Raw genomic sequence first — 26,091 nt, 5'->3', positions numbered from 1 at the left:
TCATCGTGGAAAAATTCGTTGCATGGATTTTTTGTTGGGCGCGGTCGCATAAAAGAGGGTGTGGTATGTCAATGTGGACGCGGTGTCTTAAAAGCTCTTGCGATAACATGGGTGTGATTTAAAGTAGGTGTGGTTAAAAGGGGAGTGGTTAAAACTGGCTTCCGTTATCGGCCCCACAAAAGTTGGACAGCACTGCTCTAGAAGATCTAAGGCTGTGACCTTTACACCACACCAGACAGCCTTAAAATTGCACATGATTATGTTAGGTCTCTTTTCCTCTGAGCCCTGCAAAAAAAACCTATACTCCGTTCAACTAGTTTTTGTAGTGAAACTGAGGACAGTTTATATTACTGAGTGTTCCAACTGAGGGCATCTCATTTTAGACAATGTCCATATACATTTGACCACACAGTGTACCTTCACAAAACCATGTAACTATCGCCTGATTTACAGCAAATGAAGCCCCTGTTTTACTTGGTAAAGGTTCGTATAAAGAAGTGATATTTTATCCTTTTGGAAGACAGTATTCCTTTAAAAGCAGTTTTTAGTTTCAGATATCTTTTTTTGCTTCTGTTACTGAAGCTTAATTTCCTATTAATTTGTGTTGTTTGCCATGTTTGTGATAAAATCGCAAGTTAATATCCAATGACTTTGTTGGAGCTAATTAACTTTTAGTGAGTGAGCTATCACATACTGTCTGCACCTTCAGTTTAGACTCCACGTTGTAATCAGCTTTCTGTACTCCCACAGAATCAGAGAGATAAAGCCAGGCCATTTTTTCCATCTCATGCAGTTTGCCAGTATATTGAGATTTATTGGATAGAGAGGTCTCATATTAATATAACTATAGGGGAAATCAGACTGACAATAATAGTGGAACATCCAGGCAGACTAAAGGAGTCTTTTACTATGACTGTGGACAAAAGTGCTAAAGCATTAAGGCACACAAAGGGGCCCAGGGTCTGGCTACACTATGCAGTGCCAGCAGGCCCAAGTAACCCTTGTCCTCACCAGGACAGGACCAAGGTACCCCTGTCCTTACTTTTTGCAGAAGGAAAGTACTAAGCTCCATTGTGGGTTGTACTACCCACTGCAATTCAGAGTTGCAGGGCAGAGTGCAAAAAAAATGTCAGTTTGTTTCCATTTTTTGCACTTTGCACCCTGATGTGCACTTTGACCCCTTATATCTGGAACCTGTACCAGTCCCACTGCTAGGCTTTCCACTTTACTATGGTTGTGTCACGGTCGGCACCCTAAACCAGAACTGATGCCAAGTTCCCTGGTCTCGGCTCGGCTTCACCAGTATTGTGACCGCCTTTGGCTTCGGGAGGAGCCCTCAGCTACTCGGATGCCACCTGGACTTAACGAGAGGAACAAGGTGAGGAGTTCTGGCAAGCAAAGGGGCACGACTATAGATAAAGTCAGTTAGGCCGAAGATCACGGTACAAATAGGGTTAAGCAAGTTCGTCGGCAGACAGGCTGGGTCGAGGCAGGCGGAAAACAGGGATCGTCAGACAGGCAAGGGTCAACCAGATAATCAAGCAGCGGGGTTAGGCAAAATCGGAGTCAAAAGTACAAGCCGGAGTCAGGTTACGGATTTCAGAATAGTCAGGAACAGGCCGGGTCAAAACAGGAGAATTACTAGCAGGAATACAGGAACAGGAACGCACAAGGCGCGCGCACTTAGGAAGGAGCCGGCGCAGAGGGAGAACGGCACGGCGGGCGTCCCCGCCGATGGCAGCTCGGCGGGGTAAGTGTTCTTTTATTACAGGTTGCCACCTTTTATTCTGCATAGGTTTGGACAGACAACTCAATAGGCAGTAGTGTGTGGGTCGGGAAAAACTCAACCGGCACCCTAACCCTAAAACCCAAAATTTTGCAATTGTAGGACTCATATGAGCTAATTCTGTGCACTACTTCTGCTTGGTTCCAAGACAGGTAATATTTTGCCAGTCTGACCCACATCCCAACCTAAACCCTTAATGATCCCCCCGATTTTCAATGGAACCTTTCTGACCTGGGAATTTCAGGTCAACCCGCACATTACTAAGGCCGGTGACACATGAGGAGATTAGTTGCCCCACGATTAATCTCCTCTAGCAGTGGTGACTAATCTCCTTGAATGCTTTCCTACCAGAGAGAATGTAAAATGCTGGTAGGAAAAAATAAGTGTCACTTTGGCTTTCCAAAGTTTTCCTAATGGCGATTTACATTCTTGCCGGTAGGAAAGCATTCAAAGAGGTTAAGGAGCCCATACACCTTCAGATCCGCTTGCTTGGCGATGTCGCCAAGTGAGCTGATCTTCTCCTGATATCCCCACCTACGGGTGGGCAATATCGGGAGAATCCAGGCTAATTCGATCATTTGGCCCCAAACGGTATAGGCAAAGTCGGCCCGGGACCGCATCAACGAGCTGATGCGGTTCCCGATCCGACTAGATTTTTTAACCTGACGATTAATATCTGGCCGTTTTCAAGGTCGGGCAGGCCCATCGGTAGTGCCCATACACGGGCCGATTAGCTTCTGAATCGGTATAAGTCACCACCGCTAAGAAGAGGTTAATCGTGGGGCAACTAATTTTCTTGTGTGTTATCAACCTAATAGTAAGGGATTGCCCAGACAGGCAGCTTTGAACCAGATAGCCTGAGTAAATACCAGGCAGGTTACAAACCTACACTTCACCCTTTTTAAAACAGGACATATATTGAATACAATAAGCTGCAAGTTGGATGCATATTGCAGCCTGAACTTGAAAATTTTTGAATAAAATGTTTAAAAACATTCCCATACATTAAACTTGCTTTTGCCTTTGTCCTTTCTAATTCTCTGCCCTGGTGGCTCAGAATTTTTAAACATTGTAGCATATCCGAGCTGATCAGGTCTGCAGTGCACAAAGGGCCATAAAAATGCAGTTTTCGATTGCAAATACATTTACAAATCATAACAAATGTATATTTAAATGTTGTCTAAAATAATATTTCAATGAAAATTACATTTTGGGGTTTGCATTGAAATCTGGTACAGTGATGTGATTGCTATCCAGAAAGCTACAAACTCAGGGAAGATCATCTCCCATAGACTCCATTTTCATTTCAACATTTTGAACTATATTCCTATTTTATATGTAAGAACATAAAAGTACCTTGTACTTGACCCCGGTTAGGATGTAAGTAATCCTTATTGGAGGCAAAATAATCCTACTGGGTTTATTTAATATTTAAATGATTATTTAGAAGACATTCTGGATAACAAATCCCATACCTGTACTTGGTGCAAAGTACAGCACTGGATTTCAAATTGCAGCACGGTCCTTACTGCTTGGCATAGGGCAGACTGAAATTTGTGTGTCTGAATGACGTGTAAGTTAGGGGGTGCGACGTCTAATTACCACCCCTAACCCGGCTCTCATGAATACATTATTGACTAATAAAAGCAGCACTGTAGTTATAGGTCGAATGCAGGTTTGAGAGTGAGAAAACCTACACCAATTTTTTAAAATGCAAAGCAGAGCACAAAGTACAAAAGCCCAGACAGACCGTTTCCGGCACTTGGTGAATTACCTCCACTTCCTTTCTATACATATATATACTGAACATTCCTTATTATACACACTACTTACTATACTTACTTGCTCACTATAGTAACTATATATTCCTTACTATACACACTATCCTAGTTTCAGCACCTTTGCAGAAAAAAAAGATGAGATTTTTTTTTATCTTCTCAATGCATACATTTTCTGGGGCTCTGCAAATTGTGGAGGCTTTTCCTGCCTGTTGCACCCCACAACAAGTGTTCCCAGTATGATTGTCAGCACTGTAGAGCATCCACACACAAATTAGCATTTTTCATATAGTATAAATAAAAGATAATAAATAATAAAGATAATACAAACATAAATGCTTGCAAATAAAAAGGCAATTACAGACGCCAGCATGCATTTTATTTGCTTTTCAATTGGTTTTAATCACAGCCCTTTTCATAATAATGATCTCACTTGTTATATCCATCAGCGAGTTCAGTTTATTCACCCACCGCTGAATAGGAAGGGAAATCAAGGGCAATAATGGAAGGCTAATGTGTTCATTTATAGGCAGGTTATTCAATTTAGTTATTAGGAATAAAATAGGCATTTCCTATTGAGGGGATGATAAAGGCATAGAATACCAGCAGAGGTGCAACCAAAAACCAAGCTCCCCTTTGAGTCAGGGGGGGAATGAGTGAGATTTGCTATTATTAAGTATAGGCCCCCGAATATGCACTGACTTTCATTTTATATTCAGTACAAGGTATCACAAGGAAGAGGGCGTCTGACTGACCATCATTTGTATGTACAGTTGCAACACAGAAATTATGTAAGTACTTGCAATAAAAAAATCTGGGTATCATCATAGCCTTTTGAGTATGCAAATAAAGGCAATATATTACACCTTGTAAATGTTGTATTCTGATATGTTTATTGTTAAACGATCCCAATTGTAACACAAACACTTGATATCTTCCACCACAGCAGGGGCGTAAACAAAAGTAGTTGTCAAGGCATGCCATGGACATGGGCAAAAATCACCTAGATTTGGTTCCAAACTCCACCCTTTTGCAGCAGTGCAGGCTCCCTGATTTGACCACTCTTCTTGCAGGACTTTTGCCTGTACCTCCGATAGTAATATATAGCACAGTGTGCTATTTATATTAAGGCTAGGCCTAAGGTTGCCACCGTGCTATTGTTTCACAGGCCTAGCTACTAAATTATACATTTTCACCATCGCTCTGCACCTGGCCTTCCTCAGTTATGGCTAGTTTTCGGCTTGCCAAAAATACGCTGCATATGCTACATGTGGCATTAGCCTAAGTCCCTGACTCGTTCAAGTTCCTGTTACCCTTACCACCCTGCTACTACCTGCTAATACCTCCACTTGATTCACCCCAAATGTCATTGTCCATTATGTCTCTGCTCCCCTGGCATCCCTATATGTGATTGTGATATGCACAAAGCACAAAAAAGATAAGCACAAAGAACAGAAATTTACAATGGAGCAGTCCTGTTTCTGGACACTATAAACAAAAGAGAAGGAACCTGCGGTCAGTAATAACTCTACAATTACAGGTATGGGACCCATTATCCAGAATGGGATCCAGATAAGGGATCTTTCCATATTCGGATCTCCTACCTTAAGTCTACTAAAAAAATTATTTGAACAGTAATTAAACACAATAGGATGGGTTTGGCTCCAATAAGGATTAATTATATCTTAGTTGGGATCAAGTACAAGTTACTGTTTTATTATTACAGAGAAAAAGGAAACCATTTTTATAAATATGAATCTATGGGAGATGGCCTTTCTGTAATTCGAAACTTTCTTGATAATGGGTTTCCGGATAAGGGGTCCGATACCTGTACTACATTTTTACCACTTTCTCCTTGCCAGTTGCCATATGGCTCATCACAAGCAACATTACAGCCTTAACAACATGAGTCTGTCTTCTACTTACCCAGGCTAAACAGTATGAGGAATTTCAGGCACACAAACTCTTGTCTGTCCACCTGCAGAGAATGTAGGAAAATCACCAGTTCCTGCGCTCTTAGAATCAAGTTGTTTAGAGTGGAACCAGCTTGGGATGATATAGCAGACACCTCAATCTGAAAAAAAGGGAAAAATGATTAACAAGTTGGCAGCAAAAAAAACCCCTAAACCCGCTATTATTATTCATGACGCATTCTGCAACATTCTAAAGGGATTATATAGCAAATAATGTACTCCCTATTGTAAAATATCAGGATATTATTAGTCACAGAGGAGTTCTATGACCATATAAAAGCCAAAGGTTAAGTGCTTTTATACAGGTCATGGAACTACAACGTGACTTATAATATCCTTATATTTTACAATAGGTGGTACATTATTTAATATATTACACAAGTTTCACTGAGTCATGTGACAGAAATGACATCACTGAGCACTGATTAAAACTGATGGCATCATCAAGCACCATTAATAAGGATATAATTTACAGGATAATTACGGATCTTGTTTATTATAAGGATATAAGTCATCAAGGTGTTCCATGAACATATAAAGGCACAAGGCCAAAGGTCGAGTGCTTTTATATAGGACATGGAACCCCAAAGTGTCTTCTAAAATCATATTTTTCAACAGAGGGTACTTTATTTAAAATAATACAGTTTCAGTGAGTCATGTTACATGACTAAGCAGTGATTACAACATCAATAAGCACCATTTATAAGGATATAATTTACAGAACATTCATGGCTCTTTTGTATTATATATTTAGACCCCAGTTTAGCTTTCATTCTAAGGTCCCTATCACGTTCCCACATACTATGGGCAGTTAAATCATGAGTCAATAAACCTGTTTGTGTGTTTTTAAAGTGTGGGATGCTGTTGTAACATTAAAAAGGCAAATATAATTGATTTATGTTTGTGAAGATTCTCATTCATCAACTGGACTTGCTGCGTTTTTTCTTGAAGACGTTTCATTTCTGAAATTAGTTGGACAGTTGATTTGACTTATTACTACAGATATCATTTATTTATAATAATTTACTATTGATTTACAATTATAATAGTTTTCTCTATAAATATAAGAAGTGTGCCAGCGCGCCTTTAATCTTTATATCTACATTTATAGTGCAGTGCGCCAAGGGGCAACACGTTACGGCTCATTTATGTCTGCAAGTGCAGTGAGCAAAGAGCAAGAGCATTTTTGCCATGTTTTCCTAGAATTCAGGCATCATTGCATAGTACCCAGTGCACTAACATCAGTTGCTATGGGTCTTTGGACCCACTTCAATTTGCGTACTGCCCAAACAGATCTATAGAAGATGCAGTTGCTCTAGCACTACACTCTGCTTTACTACACCTGGAGATCCCAACATATACGTACACATGCTGTTCCTAGAATACAGTTCTGCTGTCAATACTAGAAATCCACACAAACTTTAGCAACAAGCAACACTTATTCTGCCCCAGCACCTCTGTAACTGGATTCTTGATTTTCTAACTAACATACCACAGTTTATCAAGGTTGGGAACTGCATGTCCACTACAATCTTAACCAGTACAGGCAAACAATAACGATGCTGTCTTAAGCTGGCCATACACGCACCGATAATATCGTACGAAACCTAATTTCGTACGATATTCGGTGCGTGTATGGCAAGTCGGCGAGTCGACCGATATCACAGGAGGCTGCTGATATCGGTCGACTCGCCGATCGGGCCAGTTTAAAGATTTTGATCGGGCGCCATAGAAGGTGCCTGAGCAAAATCTGCCGTCAGGGCTGAATCGGCAGAAGGAGGTAGAAATCCTATTGTTTCTACCTCCTTATCTGCCGTTTCAGCCCTGAACGGTTAGTGGCTGATTGAACGATGGTCGCACGAAAGATCCCAAATCGCCACGTGTGTGGCCACCTTTAGTCCAGGGGCGGGCCAAGCCGACCGGGCGCCCTAGGCAACCCGGTCGGCCACCTCGCCCCTGCACCTTCCTCATTCGCCCCCCCCCCTTTGGCGCGCATGCGCAGTTGAACGCGGGGGGCGGGGTTTGCGTTGCGATTCATCATTTCCCCCAACAAGCGGCGGGGGCAATGACTAAAGAGCGCGGACTAGGGGTAGGCAGGAGAGGCTGCCTGGGGCCCCCCAATCATTGCGCCCTAGGCAGCTGCCTCTTCTGCCTACCCCTAGTTCCGGCCCTGCTTTAGTCTCCAGCTTTTCTTCCTATACACTACTGATTGCTTATCTTCTGTGGATAACTGCAAAGTCTTCAAGTATGCAGATGATACAACAGTCCTTGGCCTCATTTAGAACAATGGTGAAACAGGTTATAGACAGCTAGTGTATGATATTATCAAGTACAGCAGGAAACATGACCTGGTTCTCAACACGAAAATGAAAGAGATGATTATAGGTTTCAGAAAACGACTGTATCCAGATGAACTGCTACAACTTAAAGATGTAAAAATTGAGCAGGTTGAGAGTATCAAATGTTCAGGTCTACATATCGCAAATCCTTTAAAATGGACTGAAAACACTAAAGCCACAATCCAATGAACCCAGGTCACAGGAAAATATATAACCACTAGCACTCATTTCACTCATAAACTCTCTGCACTGTTCATATATTCTAATATATATCTGTACTCACTGTACTCTAGTATTATTAATGTATGAATGTACTCTGTACCTTGGTAGCACACTCAGCACTCACAGCACTTTACCATTGTACTTGTAATTATGCATCACATTGTAAAAGTATAGCTGAACATTACACTGTAAAATATAAATGCGTCTTACTGCCTTATGCTGCACAATAATTCCTATATTCTTTTAGTACAAATGGCAATAAATTCCTACTTGACTTGACTTGAAATCCAGGGTTCCCTGACCTGTATTACTCTGCCTGCAGCCTTGCACCATTATACGCTCACAGAACTCTTCAGTGACATCTCATTTCCTTATAAATACAGAGACATGACCTTTATATCTCGTATTCAGTTTTGCCTGGAACGCCCTTTGTGTTTTACTATAGGGGCTTATCATTTCCTTTACATGGCATAATAACAAGAACACTAATGAGAGTAACTGTTGTAGGCAAACATTTTCCAGGTACATGTATGGGACCTGTTATCCAGAATGCTTGGGACCTGAGGTTTTCCGGACAAGGGATCTTTCCGTAATTTGGATCTCCATAACTTAAGTCTGTTAAAAACAATTTAAATATTAAATAAACCCAATAGGATTGTTTTGCCTCCAATAAGGATTAATTGTATCTTAGTTGGGATCAAGTACAGGTACTGTTTTATTATTACAGAGAAAAGGGAATCATTTAACCATTAAATAAACCCAATAGGGCTGTTCTGCCCCAATAAGGGGTAATTATATCTTAGTTGGGATCAAGTACAGGTACTGTTTTATTATTACAGAGAAAAGGGAATCATTTAACCATTAAATAAACCCAATAGGGCTGTTCTGCCCCCAATAAGGGGTAATTATATCTTAGTTGGGATCAAGTACAGGTACTGTTTTATTATTACAGAGAAAAGGGAATCATTTAACCATTAAATAAACCCAATAGGGCTGTTCTGCCCCCAATAAGGGGTAATTATATCTTAGTTGGGATCAAGTACAAGGTACTGTTTTATTATTACAGAGAAAAGGGAATCATTTAACCATTAAATAAACCCAATAGGGCTGTTCTGCCCCCAATAAGGGGTAATTATATCTTAGTTGGGATCAAGTACAAAGTATTGTTTTATTATTACAGAGAAAAGGGAATCATTTAACCATTAAATAAACCCAATAGGGCTGTTCTGCCCCCAATAAGGGGTAATTATATCTTAGTTGGGATCAAGTACAAGGTACTGTTTTATTATTACAGAGAAAAAGGAAATCATTTTTAAAAATTAGAATGATTTGCTTATGATGGTGTCATGGGAGATGGCCTTTCTGTAATTCGGAACTTTCTGGATAACGGGTTTCCGGATAAGGGATCCCATACCTGCACATATTTCATTACACCGGTAAGTTCATCTTCATTCTGATATTTAAAGTAATTGCGAATGAAAGAATTGTGCACTGAACAGAAAACATTTCATATACACTGAAGGGGAAATGGCCTCAATGTGGCATTGCACCCTCTTGTTCAGCATCATTGCATGTGCTGAATATATTTTTTGCCTATTCTTTCAATCACAATCTTTGTTTTAACTGAGGATTTTAAATGACTTGCAAACTCAATCTACTATTAAGTACACTGCACACACAATTCACCTGCCTTATCAACAAAACAGTTACAACAAAAGGTTGATGGAAGGCAGTTGATTATATAGAGCTCATTCTGTGTAGGAAACTAATTCACCTTCTTACGGGGAAAATAGTAAGTCTCAAAGAATAACAATTCTAATATTAAATAATAATGTGCATTTTTTTAAACTGAAACACAATAAATTCTATTTATAGATATGTTCTAATGTTGTTACTGGAAAAAATGTGTGACTTTAGGTTACTATAGGTTAACTTTAAATGTACATTAATATTTTGAAGAGTAGTTTTTTTAGTGTCAGTATCACTTTAAGGAGGAGTTGGAGAGAGCGCAGAGATATGCAACTAGATTGGTGAAAGGAATGGAAGAATGAAACTATAAGGTAAGCCTGGTAGCAGGGGTGGGATGTGATTACTCTTTAGCACATTAAAGGAACAGTAACACTAAAAAATAAAAATGTTTTAAAATAATTAAAATGTAATGTACTGTTGCCCTGCACTGGTAAAAGTTTTGTGTTTGCTTCAGAAAGACTACTGTAGTTAATAGAAATAGCTGTTGTGTAGCCATGGGGGCAGCCATTTAAATTAAAAAAAGGAGAAAAGACACAGGTTACATAAAAAGATAACAGATAAACTGTGTAGAATACAATGGTAATCTATGCTACTTATCTGTTATCTGCTTAGTAACCTGTGCCTTTTCTCCTTTTTTTCAATTTAAATGGCTGCCCCCATGGCTACACAGCAGGGTATTTATATAAACTGTAGTAGTGTTTATGAAGCAAACACACAGCTTTTACCAGTGCAGGGCAATAGTACATAATATATTAATTATATTTATACACTTTCATTTTTTGGTGTTACTGTTCCTTTAAAGAGAGATAGCATGCAAACTTTTTTCCTATAGAAAAATAAGTGCACCAATGGCCTCCCCTTTAGACTTCAGAAGGATCTGAACTTCCAGTTAAAGAAGCATAGGTGGTTCCTCACAGCTAGGGCAGTGAGGTTGTGAAATGCCCTATACAATAAGTGTAGATATCAGTATATATATATATATGTTAGTGTGTAGGTAGGTTGGTATGAATGTGTGTATGTGTGCGCACTGGGGGTCATTTGGAAGGGTTGAAATTGAAGGAGTTTGGTTTTTTTCAAGTTAACTATGTAATTATGTTATGTTATTTCTCTAGCCACAAGCAATATGATAAAGAATAGCTATGTGCGATAGTCCAGATACAAACACACTAGGAAAAGTGTAAATTCCCTTTGGAGAATTGTTTGCAAGTACATTTTGTTCAGTTAAAGAGTTTATAAATTAAGGATACTTTCCCATACATGCTTTTTCTAAGCAAGGAATATAAATAAGCACATACATTACTGAGTGTACAAAATATTTCTTCTCTAGTAAATGTAACCCATGTTTTAATGGGTCTAAGTGGGACATCCAAAAGTAGTTAGGCACTCAAAAACCATGAAGGTCACTTTTATTGGAACAACATCTGTATTGTTGTATGCGTTCCATGCGCTATGAGCACTTAGTCATAGTGCTAACATTTTTGGTGTGGTTTTTGAGTGCCTAACTCCCTTTTTGATTTTTGATGTAAATGGCCCATGCTGCTAAATTATTATTCACAAAACTATTTTTTTCCTACTGACATACTAGGGTTGATTCACTAAGGCGCGTTAAAAGGAGTGTTATTTATAGCATGCGTTAAAAATGTTATTGTATCTTATTTTTGGGGACTTAACGCACGATTCACTAAAAGGATACTTGCGTTAATTTAAACACGCACTAATTAACGCAGCTTGCACAAATTGTTGCCCTGTGCGAAAAAACGCACGCCATTGTAGCCATACACGCCATTACTTTCAGAAATCTAGGGCCAACACATACTTGAATAAATCACACTGCAAAGTCCTTATTGTGTTGCCAAAAGCTCATGAACTGTACTTTTCTATAATTACCGCCTGCCCCAAGTAGGTGTTCATTTTCGCACAGACTAATGCGATATTTAGCGCATCTATGTGTTAGTATTATTTCTGCATGAGAATTAACGCAATGCGTTGAAAGTAACGTCTTGCGATCATGTGTTATTTAGCTCATGCGATATGCGACTTAACGCACGTGATAATACTTTAGCGAATCATGTGGGGTTTTTTTGCGTCAATTTTAATGCAAAAAAGCATGCGATAATGCTTATCGCACTTTAGTGAATCAACCCTACTGTGTTTTACATTTTTACTAAGTGGAACAGTAGATGAATGGGAAGGGAATTTCCTTTGTATGTCATGTCTGTTGTAATGCTGGCAAACCCAAGAGCCTAGAAAATTAAAAACAGGTGAGAGTTTGGAAAGTGTCTGAAGGGAGACAAATGATGGGGCAGACCCTTAACCAGAAACAAGAGAAAGAAATTAAACAGCATTGCACAAAACAACACTCAAACGACACAGCACACCACTGCACAGCTTGAATTTAAACCACACCTGCTCCTGTAATGATCAAATTGATCATTGTGCAGGCAATTCATATGTATGGGCAAATTTAAAGGTGAGATGAGCATTACCATCCATCTCTGTTACCCAGACTTTGATCCCTGGGCAATGTCCCTGAATGCTACCACTCCCTGTGGGAATCTTAATATCTTCAAGTCTATCCAAAATGAGTCTACTGCTTGACAAAAATTTCAGTCATTATGTGAATTAGCATCGTAGTGAAACCTTTCCCTGCCTTTCTGCACTTACAACTTCTACCTGAAATCTGTAATGATGAATGTAATAAAAAGGAAGAAGTGATCCGCACCCATGCTTTTTCCTTTTTTTTTTACTGTGTGTGTAGATATTCACACAGCCACAGAGTCCATTCTATAAGTCAACCACAGAGAACGAAAGTAGAGAAAGGGGAGAACCATAGGAGAAAGGAGTAGATGTTCAAAACATCAAGCAGAGTGGAGAAGCAGGTACAGGAGAAAAGAATAAAATAGATGAGAAAAAGAGATGGCAGAACAGTAAGGAGTGAGAAGTGGAGAGCAGTTAGCAAATAAAGACTAATTCAATTGTGCTGAGAATGAGAGAATAGGATAGAATAACAAAGAGGAAAACTAGAAGAGAAAGGGGAAATAACAGTAGACTGAAATAAATGGAGAGAAGATAACCTTCTATGCATATAATGTATGTTGAAGTCTGACCCATGGGTTGAAACTGGGATCCCAATCCCAAAAAACAGCAGCAGCCAACAACATTATTATGCTTCAGATTCTGGGAAAATGAAACTGGACTTTTTATTTTTATATTTATAATGTGACATGCTCTGGGGTAATTAAACATTACGTTGGTACTGCATACTACTCTATATTCTGGGTAATCAAACTTCTACTTCTTCTGGGGAAATTAAACTTAATGGTGGCCCTGCATACTGCAATGTGTTCTGAAAACATTGACATGAATTTGGCACAGCTTTGTGTTCTGGGTGTAGTCTACATGAGGGTGGAACTACCTTTATACTGCAATGTGTCCTGGGAACTGGCACTCCAGTGATATTGATATATTTGTAAAATATTCATATGACAAATGTTACTAATAAAATAAGAGGACGAAATATGTGTTTGTGGTTAAGTTGGGTGTGGTCAGTTTTCATTTTGAGTAATCTGGTAAGTTTAGGTCAATTAATTTATAAATTGAACTCATTAAATACCAATTTGAAGAACAGCTAATGCAGATATAGAAAGAATAGGACAGATCAGAAGTAAGAGTCTAATGGTAGGAAAGAATGGCTGCGGTTTTATTTTTACCTTAGCAGTATATATTTATAAGTTCAAACAAAGATTTACATTTTAAAATAAATTAAGTTAAAGTTAACTCACAGCATCCAACCAAATGTTTGGTTTGCATATTCGACAACTAAAGACTACCTGCTGATTGGTTGCTATTGCTAACTGGGCAGAACTAACATTTACCCATGCTACTACATATAACCCTTAAAATCAACAGCCCTCTAGCATACAGTAGTGCAGAAGGGTGTTTTGCTTTACCCTAAGCACTCCTTAAATGGCTGCCCCTGTACTGATGGTGACAGTGTATCTATGAGGGAATGAGTTAAACCTTCATACATTTTCCCACTAAGTTTGCTCCTGTGAATTTGGCTGGTTGCAATTGAAAACTCATATTTTTCACAGACGGTTCTCACAGATTTTTCTGTAAATACAGATGGGGGATGTGTCTCCTTTCCTGAGAATCAGAGTGCTCCTCGTCATTCTGTTCCCCCTATTGAGGGCCGGTGAAAGACTGACAACGCCCTCCCTGCTTGTATTTGTTGGACAATTTGGATCTCTCCACAAGATCATTGTTTCTGGCTTTTGTGTAAAAACAATTTTGAAACACAAGCAAAAAAAAAAAATCTAAATAGGAGGCATCTGCCTGAGCAGGTCGGCATGTACCCAATAGACATGTCTGCAAGGGCCAGACTTAAGAACTGTGACTAAGGGATTCATCTGTCATCCCTAGGCTGTCTGTACCCACAGCCCTTGCTCATTACAGAGAGAGCAATACAGAATTGCGTCCAAATATACCCATTTCCAGTTTAGGGTGGAAGTGTTTCTGTTTGTTGTCATTTTCCTTCTACAGCGCCACAGGTGAAAAATATGCAAGATTATTAGTGGCAGTGTCAAACCATCATGGAATAGGATAAAAAAAACAAGTCAGATTAATCAATTCCATACTAAAATAGGTACTAATGAGTAATTCATTAGTGGGGTGGTCAAAAATGGGCTGGGAAAAGAGTATTAGGGTGTTAAAGGAATACTGTCATGATTTTTATGGTGTACTTATTATTTCTATATTACATAGCAAATAATTCACTCTACCATTTAAAATGTTATTCTTGAACAAACAAACAATTTTTTTAGTTTTAATATTAGTGTGTAGGCAGCATTCTCATTGTGCATTTTGCTGTCTGAGTTTTCAGAGCTTTCAGAAAGCTATTGTTTCTCCTACTCCCATGTACCTGGAGGAGTCCCAGGCAGGACTTGGATTTCTTACTAAGGTCACATGGTTATGGCTAGCCCCATGTGAAATCTCAACATTAAATATAAAAAAATCTGTTTGTGTTTTTGAAAAACAGATTTAAATGCAGTATTCTGTTGGAGAAGCTCTTTTAACTTATGCGCTTTAAAAAAAACATGTTTTCTCTTTAAAGTATTAAACAATGAGTTATTAATCCAGGGATTAACATACATTGTGCCTTTTAATCATGAAAAATGTTTGTTGTTTGTAATAATTATGCATTGCACTCATGTTAAATAAGAGGGTATATTGCCCATCGAAACATAAATGTTATTCTATTTGTAATATTACAAGGGTGTATTCTTCACCTTTATTTACTGCAACTACAGTATATACAGTATGTGCCTTTCCATTTTTGCCTTTCCAAACCATGGTGAACTCTGCTGCCTCTCCTATTATCCCTCCTCAATAGTTTTTCTTCTACTACTTTGTCACTGGCATAGTTACCAGGAAACAGGGGCTTTAAATGCCCAGGGGGTTGCAAATTTCCCTGGACCCATCGGTCTAGTTCCCTAACTGTAATTATAATGCCTCCTCTACCTTTATAAATTGCAGTGGTTCCTCTACTTTTCATAAACATCCATCATTCACCCATAAATTCCAAAAACTTTCACTAACACTATAAATCATGCTCTGGTGAATGCTAAATGTTTGTAAATTATCTCTTCTCATTCACTCAAGGCTGCAGCAATTCATTTGTTCTCATCCTCTCTTCCTTCCATTCCCTCTCTTATCATTAGATTTTTCCTCAGTACTCTGAATGTTCACTTAAAACCCATAATTTCAGAGGAGCCTACAAATTTTCATCTGCATCTTCATTCCACCCTTCTTTCTCCAGCTACACACTCCAAATCACACTTTTCCTATACTCCTCAAATTTAGACCCAACTCCCACCCTCCTACTTTTGCCACACAAGCTGCTAAATATGCAATGAATTCACTGGTTACTGGTAAGTCCATTTAACAAGGTTAAATTGACTCTTATGAAAATGGCATATAACAAAACCATTAGCAATAGTATAACAAAAGGTTGGTGTACCTGGCATGCCCATGTTTCCATCAGCCTCATCTTTATGCTGCATACAGTGTAGTGCTATAGGTACTACAGTATACATATGTTCTGGGATTGCCCGGTGATGCAAGAGTCAAAACTGGACATGTGTTATTATTAACCCCAGCACTAGCTCTCCTACATGTGTTATCATCAGACTTGACTTGGGGAAGGGGAAAGCCTTTCTCACCCACCACCTATTCTTTGTGACCACAACCCTCATTGTCTTCTCCTGGATATCGACCTCTGTTCCCACACCTTATCAGACCCTGAAAAAAGGGGAAAAGAATATGCTAATGGAGGAGGACCTGGATACTAATGCATTACATAGGTCCTGCAACAACTCATTGTGAATGGCCTAGCGCAGAGCCCAATATATAGAGATGAGTCGGCAACTATCTTTACCCTCTGGAGACCCTCCAGTGCCCTGAGGACCCATATCACCAATCAGAAGACCTACCGTGTGAGGGTGCTAGTCCAACACCTACTAACACTCTTCCCTGACCCCTTCCTACCCCCAGGGAACAGTGAAATATTACTTTGTACTCTGTAATGCATACTGATTTTTTTTGTGCAGTCTGTTGTGCTTAATCCCTCTAATGTAAAATTCAATAAAGATCTATTTCAACAAAATACCTGCAACCAATCCCCAAAAGGTTCTTAAAAGGAAGAAGTGGAGTGCCCTGCAGGGTAGATTATGCATTGTGCTGTTCATATTGTAAGTGTATTTTCTTATGGTATATGACCTGCCTCAGACTCCTTGTAGTTACCCCCCCCCCCAAGTATTAGTTAGGGCAGTGATCCCCAACCAACGGTTCGTGGGCAACATGTTGCTCCCCAACCCCTTGGATGTTTCTCCCAGTGACCTCAAAGCAGGTGCTTATTTTTAAAATCCTGGATTGGATGCAAGTTTTGGTTGCATAAAACCCAGTTGTCCTGCCAAGCAGAGCAACCTGTAGGCAGCCAGTCCACATAGCAGCTACCAAATAGCCAATCACAGCCTTTATTTTGCACCCTTATAAAACATTTTCATGCTTGTGTTGCTCCCCAACTCTTTTTACATTTGAGTGCGGCTCATGGGTAAAAAAAAAGGTTGGGGATCCCTGAGTTAGAGTATAAAAGCAGAAAATTAGCATTTAATTTGGCATAATACAATGTTTTTATTAACAATTCATTAACATCCATCTCCATCAAAATTGTGCTATATAAATGTTCTTTTTAATTTGTCAATGGTATTCAGATTCAGTAGTGGCAGCTGTAAAGTCGGTTTTCTATACACTGGCTAAGAAGCCACGTTCTTTTATTCAGCAAATTTTACCTTGACAAGGGGAAGTAACTATTACATACTGATTTGAAGCAGACTATTCTGTTCATTTCAGGTTTTGAAGAGATGACCTCCAAAGCTTACTTGAAAATAGACTGTATGTTGCAACTGTAAAGGGAAAATACCACTGGATTTTTTTTTTTATACCAGAATAGTAATTCTTTTTCTGAACTATAATATGTTAGTCTGCAAAAAATCACATTTTTGTTAAACAAACTGGTAACAAATAAATCTCTCAATCACAATTCCATATAGCAATGATTATAAACCTGTCACCTCTCAAAGGTATTATGCGATAGGGACATGGAAAGAGAAACACTGATCATAGGGTTCATTCATGAATGCAGTGAAAGTGTTCCTTCCATAAAATTGGTGCTCTTTTTTCCCCCAGCATGCCAAGCAGATGACTAAAGCTGGCCATACACGCACCGATACTATCGTACGAAACCTCGTTTCGTACAATATTCGGTGCGTGTATGGCATGTCGGCGAGTCGACCGATATCGCAGGAAGCTGCTGATATAGGACGACTCGCCGATCGCCCAGGTTAGAAAATTTTGATCGGGCGCCATAGAAGGCGCCTGACCAAAATCTGCCGTCAGGGCTGAATCGGCAGAAGGAGGTAGAAATCCTATTGTTTCTACCTCCTTATCTGCTGTTTCAGCCCTGACTGTGTGTGGCGGATCTGCCGATGTTTCGTGCGAACCATCGTTAGATCGCCACGTGTATGGCCAGCTTAAGCTTTATGTTCTGCAGCACCATTTGTGCAATGGGTGGCTTTAAGGTGGATGATAGGCTTTACCTGTAGTTCATGCCTTGTATTTCTGCTTGCTATTCATTCTGAGGGTGAGATCTTTACCATCCTTGAACTGGCCATACATGATGGCCAATTTCAGGCTGAACTGATCATTTGGTCCTCGGGCCAAACAATCAGATCACAACAACAGCAATGCAGGCCATCAAGGTGATGACTGCATCGCCCAATGTCGTCCTCACCTAATGAGATTTTTAAACTTGCCCAATTGATAATTGACAGATTTGTTTGGACAGATGTATGTTGGGGGAGAGCCATAGGAGAGGCAGCTTAAATTTGCCTGTGTTTGGTATAGAATTGACTATCTATAATACTTAGGACCTGAGTTTTTCCAGATAAGAGATCTCTCCGTAATTTGTATCTCTATAGTTTAAGTCTTCTAAAAAATCATTTAAACATTTAATAAACCCTCCAATATGGATTTATTATATCTTAGATGGGATCAGGTACAAAGCAAATTTTTTTCAAATTTAAATTATAAGATTAAAATTGAGTTCATAGGAGGTGGTCTTCCCATTTGGAGATTTCTGGATAATGGGTCCTGTGTAAGGAATCCTGGACCCAAAGCAGTGTGCAACATTTCTACTTACTCATATGCTCTCCAAGCCTCCAACAGTCTCATGAAACTCACCTTTTCACTCAAGCCTATAACCTAAACCCCCCAAACATTCACTAACCACTGGTTTTCACCTCTCACTCCGCACTTACTGTGACTTTACACACCTACATGAACTCTAACGCCATGTTAGTTATGCTGACTTCTGTCTCAGCCCTCCCTTTTAGAATGTAAGCTCTTGCGAGCAGGGCCCTCCCCCTAGTATCTTCGATCCTCATCCAATGTAACTGCAAACCATTTTTGTGAATTGTTTATATGTACATGTTAACTGTTCTGTCTTTTGTACCCCTCTATTCTGTAACGCTCTGCGTAAATTAATGGCGCTATATAAATAATAATAATAATATATGGTTAAAGTATTTAACATTCAAGATGCCAATGCTAGACTATCAACATATGAATCATGAGGCCCTGTATCAAAATAAATCATTATGTGTTCCTCTACACAACACAAGCTTTAAAGGCATTCCTATTTTCATTTAAAGTCAAACCTTCATACACTGGATCTTGTAGTCGCATTTTGATTATTGTGTTACTGTGGATTACCTCTTGGCCAGTTACTAGAAGGATGCTATTCTCCTTGCTGTGTTGCATCTGCCTGTAAATATGGTCAAACACCAAGAGTTCACTCCAGCAGTTCTGCAGCAAGATCATCTGGTCACTGACCTAAGAGAGAAGAAGACAATAACTCATAAACCAGATCTCAACCCAGCATTGCACTTTTTGGGATGCAAGAGTTTAGACAAATACTGTAGGGTTATTGGAATAATAATTCAGAAAAGCCAGAGTGATTTGGTGGGCTAGTATTGCCTAACACCTGAAATTAGTCATTTTTAACCTTGCTTAAGGATTTATGGGTAAACTCACTTAAGGATTTATGGCCTTATTTTTTAAAGTTGGAAGTTTAAATCTGTAGACAGCTTCTCCTAATCTTGTTAGATCTTGGAACATATTTTATGAGGGTAGGATATAGAGAGCAACCAAACAGAAGAACCAGAGACGTTAGGGTACAGGGTTCAGTGGAAGGATTCTTGCTTTTTCACTCCTTCTAGCCCACCTTATTCTAGCCTCTCTGTTTATTAGTCATATTCCTTATATGCTGAAACCCAACAAGATCTAAAAAGCTATGTGCAAGCTTTATGACTACATTTTAAACATGTATCTGTATTATTAAAAATACCAGTTCTGGATGCATATTTGGTCACTGGGATTTAGATTAGTATTTTTTATGTCTTGGCCTATAATTCCTAAGTTGATATCATTAGATGTGTGAATACCTTCCATTTTAAAAAGCGTTCTACTATATATAGGTATAGATATAAACAGGTAGAGAGCAACTTCCACCAAAGATGACATTTATTTATCTTTATAAAACGTCAAAAAAGTGTTAGGTGTTTTAAAGGTGATGTATCATGGAAATCAAATATCAATATATAAATAACATATAGCTTTGCTTTTTATTATAGCTCTTTTGAATTCCAGCATATATGTGTCAAAGATAGTGATTTAAACCTTTTCAATCCCAGCAAAGCATTATGTGTTCATGGAATGCTTGGCCATTCACAGGCATATGTATGATGGTAAAGGTTTTCCAAACCTTTAGTTCTCTATCACCTGAGATTAAGTTACATAGTAAGTTAGGTTAAAAAAAAAACACACATCCATCAAGTTCAACCTTTTATGCCTATATACAGTATAACCTGCCTAACTGCTAGTTGATTCAGAGGAAGGCAAAAAAACCCTTTCTGAAGTCTCTCCACGTAGGGGAAAAAATTCCTTCCTGACTCCAAGATGGTAATCGGACCAGTCCCTGGATCAACTTGTACTATGAACTATCTTCCATAACACTGTATTTCCTTTCCACACTTGCTAAAAAGCCATCCAACCCCTTCTTGAAGCTATCTAATGTATCAGCCAATACGATTAGTTCAGGGAATGAATTCCAGAACTTCGCAGTTCGCACAATAAAAACCCTTTCTGAACATTTAGATGGAACCTCCTTTCTTCTAATTGGAATGGGCGACCTTGTGTCTGCTGGAAGGACCTACTTACTGGTGCCTTTTCTCCAGTGTAAACATCCCCAACTTGGCTAGTCTTTCCCCATAACTGAGACTTTCCATACCTCTTAGTAGTGATGATCGAAAATTTTCAGCAGGCGTGGATTTGCGGCAAATTTCTGTATTTCGTCATAGGAGGATTTTGTTTGCAAAACGGGCAGAAAAATTTGGCGCAGAATTTTTCTGCATTTTGCAAACCTTTTCAAAGACTCACAAATGTTTTTGGCGAAATGGGACAGATTCACTCATTACTACCTCTTACCAGTTAGTTGCCCTTCTCTGGACCCTCTCTAACTGAATAATATCACATTGGAGACCAAAACTGCACAGCATATTCTATTAGGGTTGCACCAAATTGAGAATTTGGTTTTGGACATCAGAGCCTGTAAAGAAGAATACTTCCAGCTATCTCCCCTGGTTGGAGCAAAGAAGCTGCTCTTCCTAGCTATAACTGACTATGTCACAATCCTACAATGTGCTATACCAAAAATATCCTGCACTTACTATATCCTCGTTCATGGTTCATGCTACCCGACTTCACTAGAAATGATGGCTTTCCCTTGGACCAAGCACTTCTGGGCCATTTGGATCCCAGACTTCCTAAAGCTCATCCACACAGGTGAACTGATGAAGGCCAAGAGGGTAGATCCAGCCCTAACCAAACACTATATTAAAGTGTGGCAGGAAGTGGTCATACCTATGGGTCAATAAAGTACAATATGGTAAATAGGAAAAATAGATACATGGGCTTCTGCCCAGTAACAATGTAAATAAGGAAAGCAGGGTTTAAAACTATAGGGATTGTTAACCCTATAGCATGGGTACCCAGACTTTGTCACCCTGTGATCTACTCTTGCCACCTGGCCTCCATCATGACATCTACCACAGTTAATATTGTGCAACATTTATCATTTGGCGAAATAAGCAAGAAAATGTATCAATCAATCTTTAACAAATACACATAGCAATATATAAATGCAATGCCAAATTCCCATTTAATAACCACATAACATTATTCAAGTGCCAACTTCACGTTTAATGTGAAAGGATTGTAGTCGTTTTTACTTCCCTTCTTCATGGCCCACTTTGTAATCTGCACACAGAAACATAATTAAAGTGGGAACAAATATATACGGTGGCCTGGTGGGGCAATCTTCTATACTGGGATGAAACTACAAAGACGGATGACTTGAGCAGCCACACTGAAAAGCTCCAGTATGCTTTAAAGTGATCTAGTGGTAGACCGCAATCTACCTTTTGGGCAACCCTGCCCTATAGGTCTCCACAGACCCTTTATACCAGTGTCATAGATTCTACAATGCACTACAAAAAAAAGAATCAAAAAGGATTTTATTGGTAATAGGTCTGCCATATGTTTAAGATTTTTGGATAATGGTTTTCCAAATAAAAGAGTCCATGTATGAGTGTATGCAGTAAAAAGACCTTTTACTAAACACAGATTGATAATCTTTTCTGACATAATACTATTGCTGAGAAGTACTGTTATGACAGAATGGCGTTTTCTATCACATTATTCCCACATAATATACAATGTGAATAACCTTGTAAAGTAACAATAGAACTCCGAGAATATGACTATTGTGATATACAGGCACCAAGAACAATACACTTTGTTTCAGTCCCGTAACACAAGGATTCACAAAGTTCCAAAGCAGCTCAGTAGAACAGATTGTTTTATTCAATACTGTCCAGTACTACCAGTCATAAATTTGGTAAAACATAACAAACCAAAAAAAAATGAAAACCAACACAATGAACATACAGTTGATTAAAAATAAAAATATTAGGAGTCACCAAGAAGTTCCATGACCATTTTAAGGTAGACGTGTGCAGTTGGTCAGTTTTAAAAACCAGAGGCAGTGCCCCTGGAAGTTTAGTACTGTGGGTAACCATTTATAACAAAGTTACAGATATAGCCAAGTATCTCCTTAACAGTAACCCTAAAATAGCCAAACCAATACAGCAAATAGACCTATTAAGCCAAATCTTACTCCAAATGGCCTTCAGACTCATCTCTATCCACTACATTGTGGAAAGCCTCACAGTTGGGGAAGCACTGTTCACAATTCATTTGCTAATTCATACTTTATATATAATTTGACTGTTTATTTTATTTGAATGTACACATTTTGCAATCACTTCTTTACATCTATATGGCTATTGGCACAGATGGTTTGTGTCACCTCAACTTCAATAAAAACTACTGAGTTTCTTTGGAAGTGTAGTAGGCACCAAATTTACAGAGACCAATAATTTAATAGGTTGTTACTGGCATGAAACAAAGGGTTAAACCTGAAGTGTCAATTTTTATACTCAGCGTGCGTGGGCAGCCACGATGTAACTTTCTAGAGTAAGAAAGATTTACCAAAATGGTGGGGCTAGTTCCCTAGAAAGGCCAACTGAGGTGAATAGATGGGCCCAGAATAAAAGAGCTACTCCAACATCCCTATAGCTTAGCAAGCTAAAGGTTAAAGAGAAATTAATTTAAGAAACCCGGGGCAAGTGGTGCTATAAAGGCAGTCCTTAGACTGATTATTCAGGAATTGGTTTCATATATTTAAGTATAATTTCCTGCAGCACTGCAATATTGTTCTGATAATGGACATGTTAAATATTTTATTTGTAGTAGCTAAGAAATTAAAGGATGATAGAAAGTCACTGCGCCCTATCTAGTTACACCAATGATAAACAGCACAAGGGTTTTATTGTATACTGTAAACCTAAGAAAGTATTTTAACAGGATTGGTTGAAACCTTACAGTGGGGCTGGCATCTCAATGGGGATTTCAACCTTAACTTGCCAAACAAGGGGCAAGTTAAGGTGGCCAAACACGTAAAGATCCGCTTGCCTGGTGAGGTCGCCAAGTGCAGGGGCGGGCCAAGCCGACCGGGCACCCTAGGCAACCCGGTCGGCCAACTCCGCCCACCTCCCCGCCCCCCCCCCAAAAGCGGTGCAATTCCATCGGTCATTGCCTCCACCGCTAATGTTAAGCAGCGGAGGCAATGACAAAGTAGCACTAGGGGTAGGCAGGAGAGGCTCCTGCCTGGCGCCCCTCAATCGTTGTGCCCTAGGCAGCTGCCTCTTCTGCCTACCCCTAGTTCCGGCCCTGGCCAAGCGAGCGGATCTTCTCCTGATATCCCCACCTACGGGTGGCGACTGTAATGGGCGCAGTTGATTCGGGGACCGCATCAATGAGCCGATGCGAATTTTTAACCTGCCCGATCGATATCTGGGCGATTTCAGGCCACATATCAGTCAGGCAGGCCCATCGTTGCTGCCCCTACACAGGCCGATAAGCTGCCAAATCAGCCCGAACTTAGGTTGGCAGAAAAGGCATGTGCCTGGAGCACAACAGAGTGGGGTGCTAGGCACGTACCTCTTCTGACACCTATTGCTAGTCCAGGCCCTATGGGGGGGCAAAGAGGCCGGCCACTAATTTACTATGTACAGAAAAGGGTGCAATCTGCTCTGCACATTAAATATGCCAACGGAACAGAGACCTGCATTCACCCTTGAAAAGAGTGATGTCTGCATTTGGCAGTGCTGTAGTCAGAGGGCTTCCTGCCCCCATAGTTATAAGTTAGGGAGCACGAGTGGAGTGATTTCTCAATAAGCACTTAGGGGCACACTTTTGCTTTCTTTAGTGCCCTTGAACTTACTAAAGTCTTTATAGTAAACAATTTCCAAGGTATTCATTTGTATTTATTTCTATTCCTACAGAACATCAGCACATCTCTATTTTATGCTCAGGCGCCAAAAATGAATATATGTGAGTAAAATTCCAGTGACCCCAATTGAGCAGAAGTTCAGAATTAAAGGATTGTATTTTTCTTTCATTTGGATTTCTCACCATATTCTCAGAAGTACTATTTATGCGTGGCTTTTATTGTGCTTAGTGCATTCAAATAAAAGGCTGCAACCACTTGACTCTTCACATCACCTCATATGTTAAGACTCACTTTACCGTACTTGCTGCACAAGACATGATGTGCTTAAATACTTTTTTTATTATTACTAAAAGACTTCAAAATATCTTACACAGAAAAGTACTTTCATCTTTTAGTTTTAAAGGAGAACTAAAGCTTAACTTAAGAAATAGGCTAGAAATGTTGTACATAGGGCACATTTACTAAAATCCGATTTTTTTTCTGGGCTTAAAACACAATATGGTAAAAATTCGGATTAACCACGCTAATTTCTGAAGTTCTAAAATGTCTCGACAATGCTTTCATCTTTTGTATGAAAATACCGCAATTGCATTCCGAAAATCAATTTTTGTGCCAAAAAATTCGTTAATACCTGGTGATCAAACCTGGTAAAAAGATAGTCCCGAGTAAAGTGTAACCAAAGCGTTAACAAATTCCAAAATGTTGTATTCTTTGCGCAAAGTATGATTTTTTGTGGAAATTTAACGAAATGTTCTATAAGTTAGAAAAAATACGAAATTCGCTTAGTAAATGTGCCCCATGTGTTGGGTTTCTGTACCAGCCCTAGGCAACCATAACCCTTTAGTAGGGATGATCTGTGCCTTTAAAGATGCCCCCAATAGCCCCCATCTTCTTTTTTGCTCATTCCCTGCATATGCTCTGCTGTCAGTTACTGAGCTTAGGGACCGATGCACAATATATTATATATAGAATATAAATCTCACAATATAAAGTTTTATAAGGAATATGATTAGTAATTCATTTGGATTCACATAACATAACACTAGTGCTCTGAAACCAGTGCAATTAGCATCAGAATTTAATAATCAGACCTGTAACATTAGTTTATGTGACAGGCCACCCCAGTGTTGGACTGGGACCCCAGGGGCCCACCAGAAAACCTTAGACCCTAGGCCCACTCTCCAAACTATTTTTCCTCCTTTCCTCACCCAACCTCTTTATTTTCCTAGTCTTTTTTATTTACATGCTAGCATCTATTCTTCCATCTACTTCTCCTCTTTGTTCCCATTCAGAAATAGGGAATGACCATGAAGTAGGCCAAATGGTCAGGAGCAGGGGGGCCCACTGACACCTGGGCGCTCCGGGATTTTTCCTGGTATTCTGGTGGGCCAGTCCGACACTGGGCCACCCTCATTTTCTGCTTTATAATTTGCATCGACCACTAAGTTTAGCTTCTCAAAAGCTGTTTAGAGCACATTGATAATGTGCACTGTCACGGACAGTCCTAACAGAATCCAAGATGTGGAGCTCCTGTGACAATTGTAAAGACCTATATCATTACTACTATAGTGGTGCTAAAACTTTTGGCTAGTGCAGTTAGTTTAGTACAGGTATGGGATCCCTTATCCGGAAACCCGTTATCCAGAAAGCTCTGAATTACGGAATGCCCGCCTCCCATAGACTCCATTTTAATCAAATAATTCAGAATTTTAAA

The 26,091-nt window shown here is 39.4% G+C and overlaps 1 protein-coding gene across 3 annotated transcripts in view; it reads right to left on the bottom strand.

The window, feature by feature from the left end:
• nr5a1 (nuclear receptor subfamily 5 group A member 1) overlaps positions 1-26,091 on the bottom strand; it is a 116,684-nt gene that overhangs the window by 12,769 nt on the left and 77,824 nt on the right. For all 3 annotated transcript variants that reach the window (XM_031890258.1, XM_031890257.1, NM_001145741.1), the window contains 2 exon segments: positions 19,178-19,297; positions 5,491-5,638 (listed from right to left, as the gene is read on the bottom strand). In XM_031890258.1, the coding sequence (XP_031746118.1) occupies positions 5,491-5,638; positions 19,178-19,297 (268 nt within the window).

The sequence above is a fragment of the Xenopus tropicalis genome, chromosome 8, assembly GCF_000004195.4.
Source record: "Xenopus tropicalis strain Nigerian chromosome 8, UCB_Xtro_10.0, whole genome shotgun sequence".
Lineage (NCBI taxonomy): Eukaryota > Metazoa > Chordata > Amphibia > Anura > Pipidae > Xenopus > Xenopus tropicalis.
The sequence above is the reverse complement of the archived record's forward strand: the minus strand, read 5'-3'. Positions and strand labels throughout refer to the sequence as shown.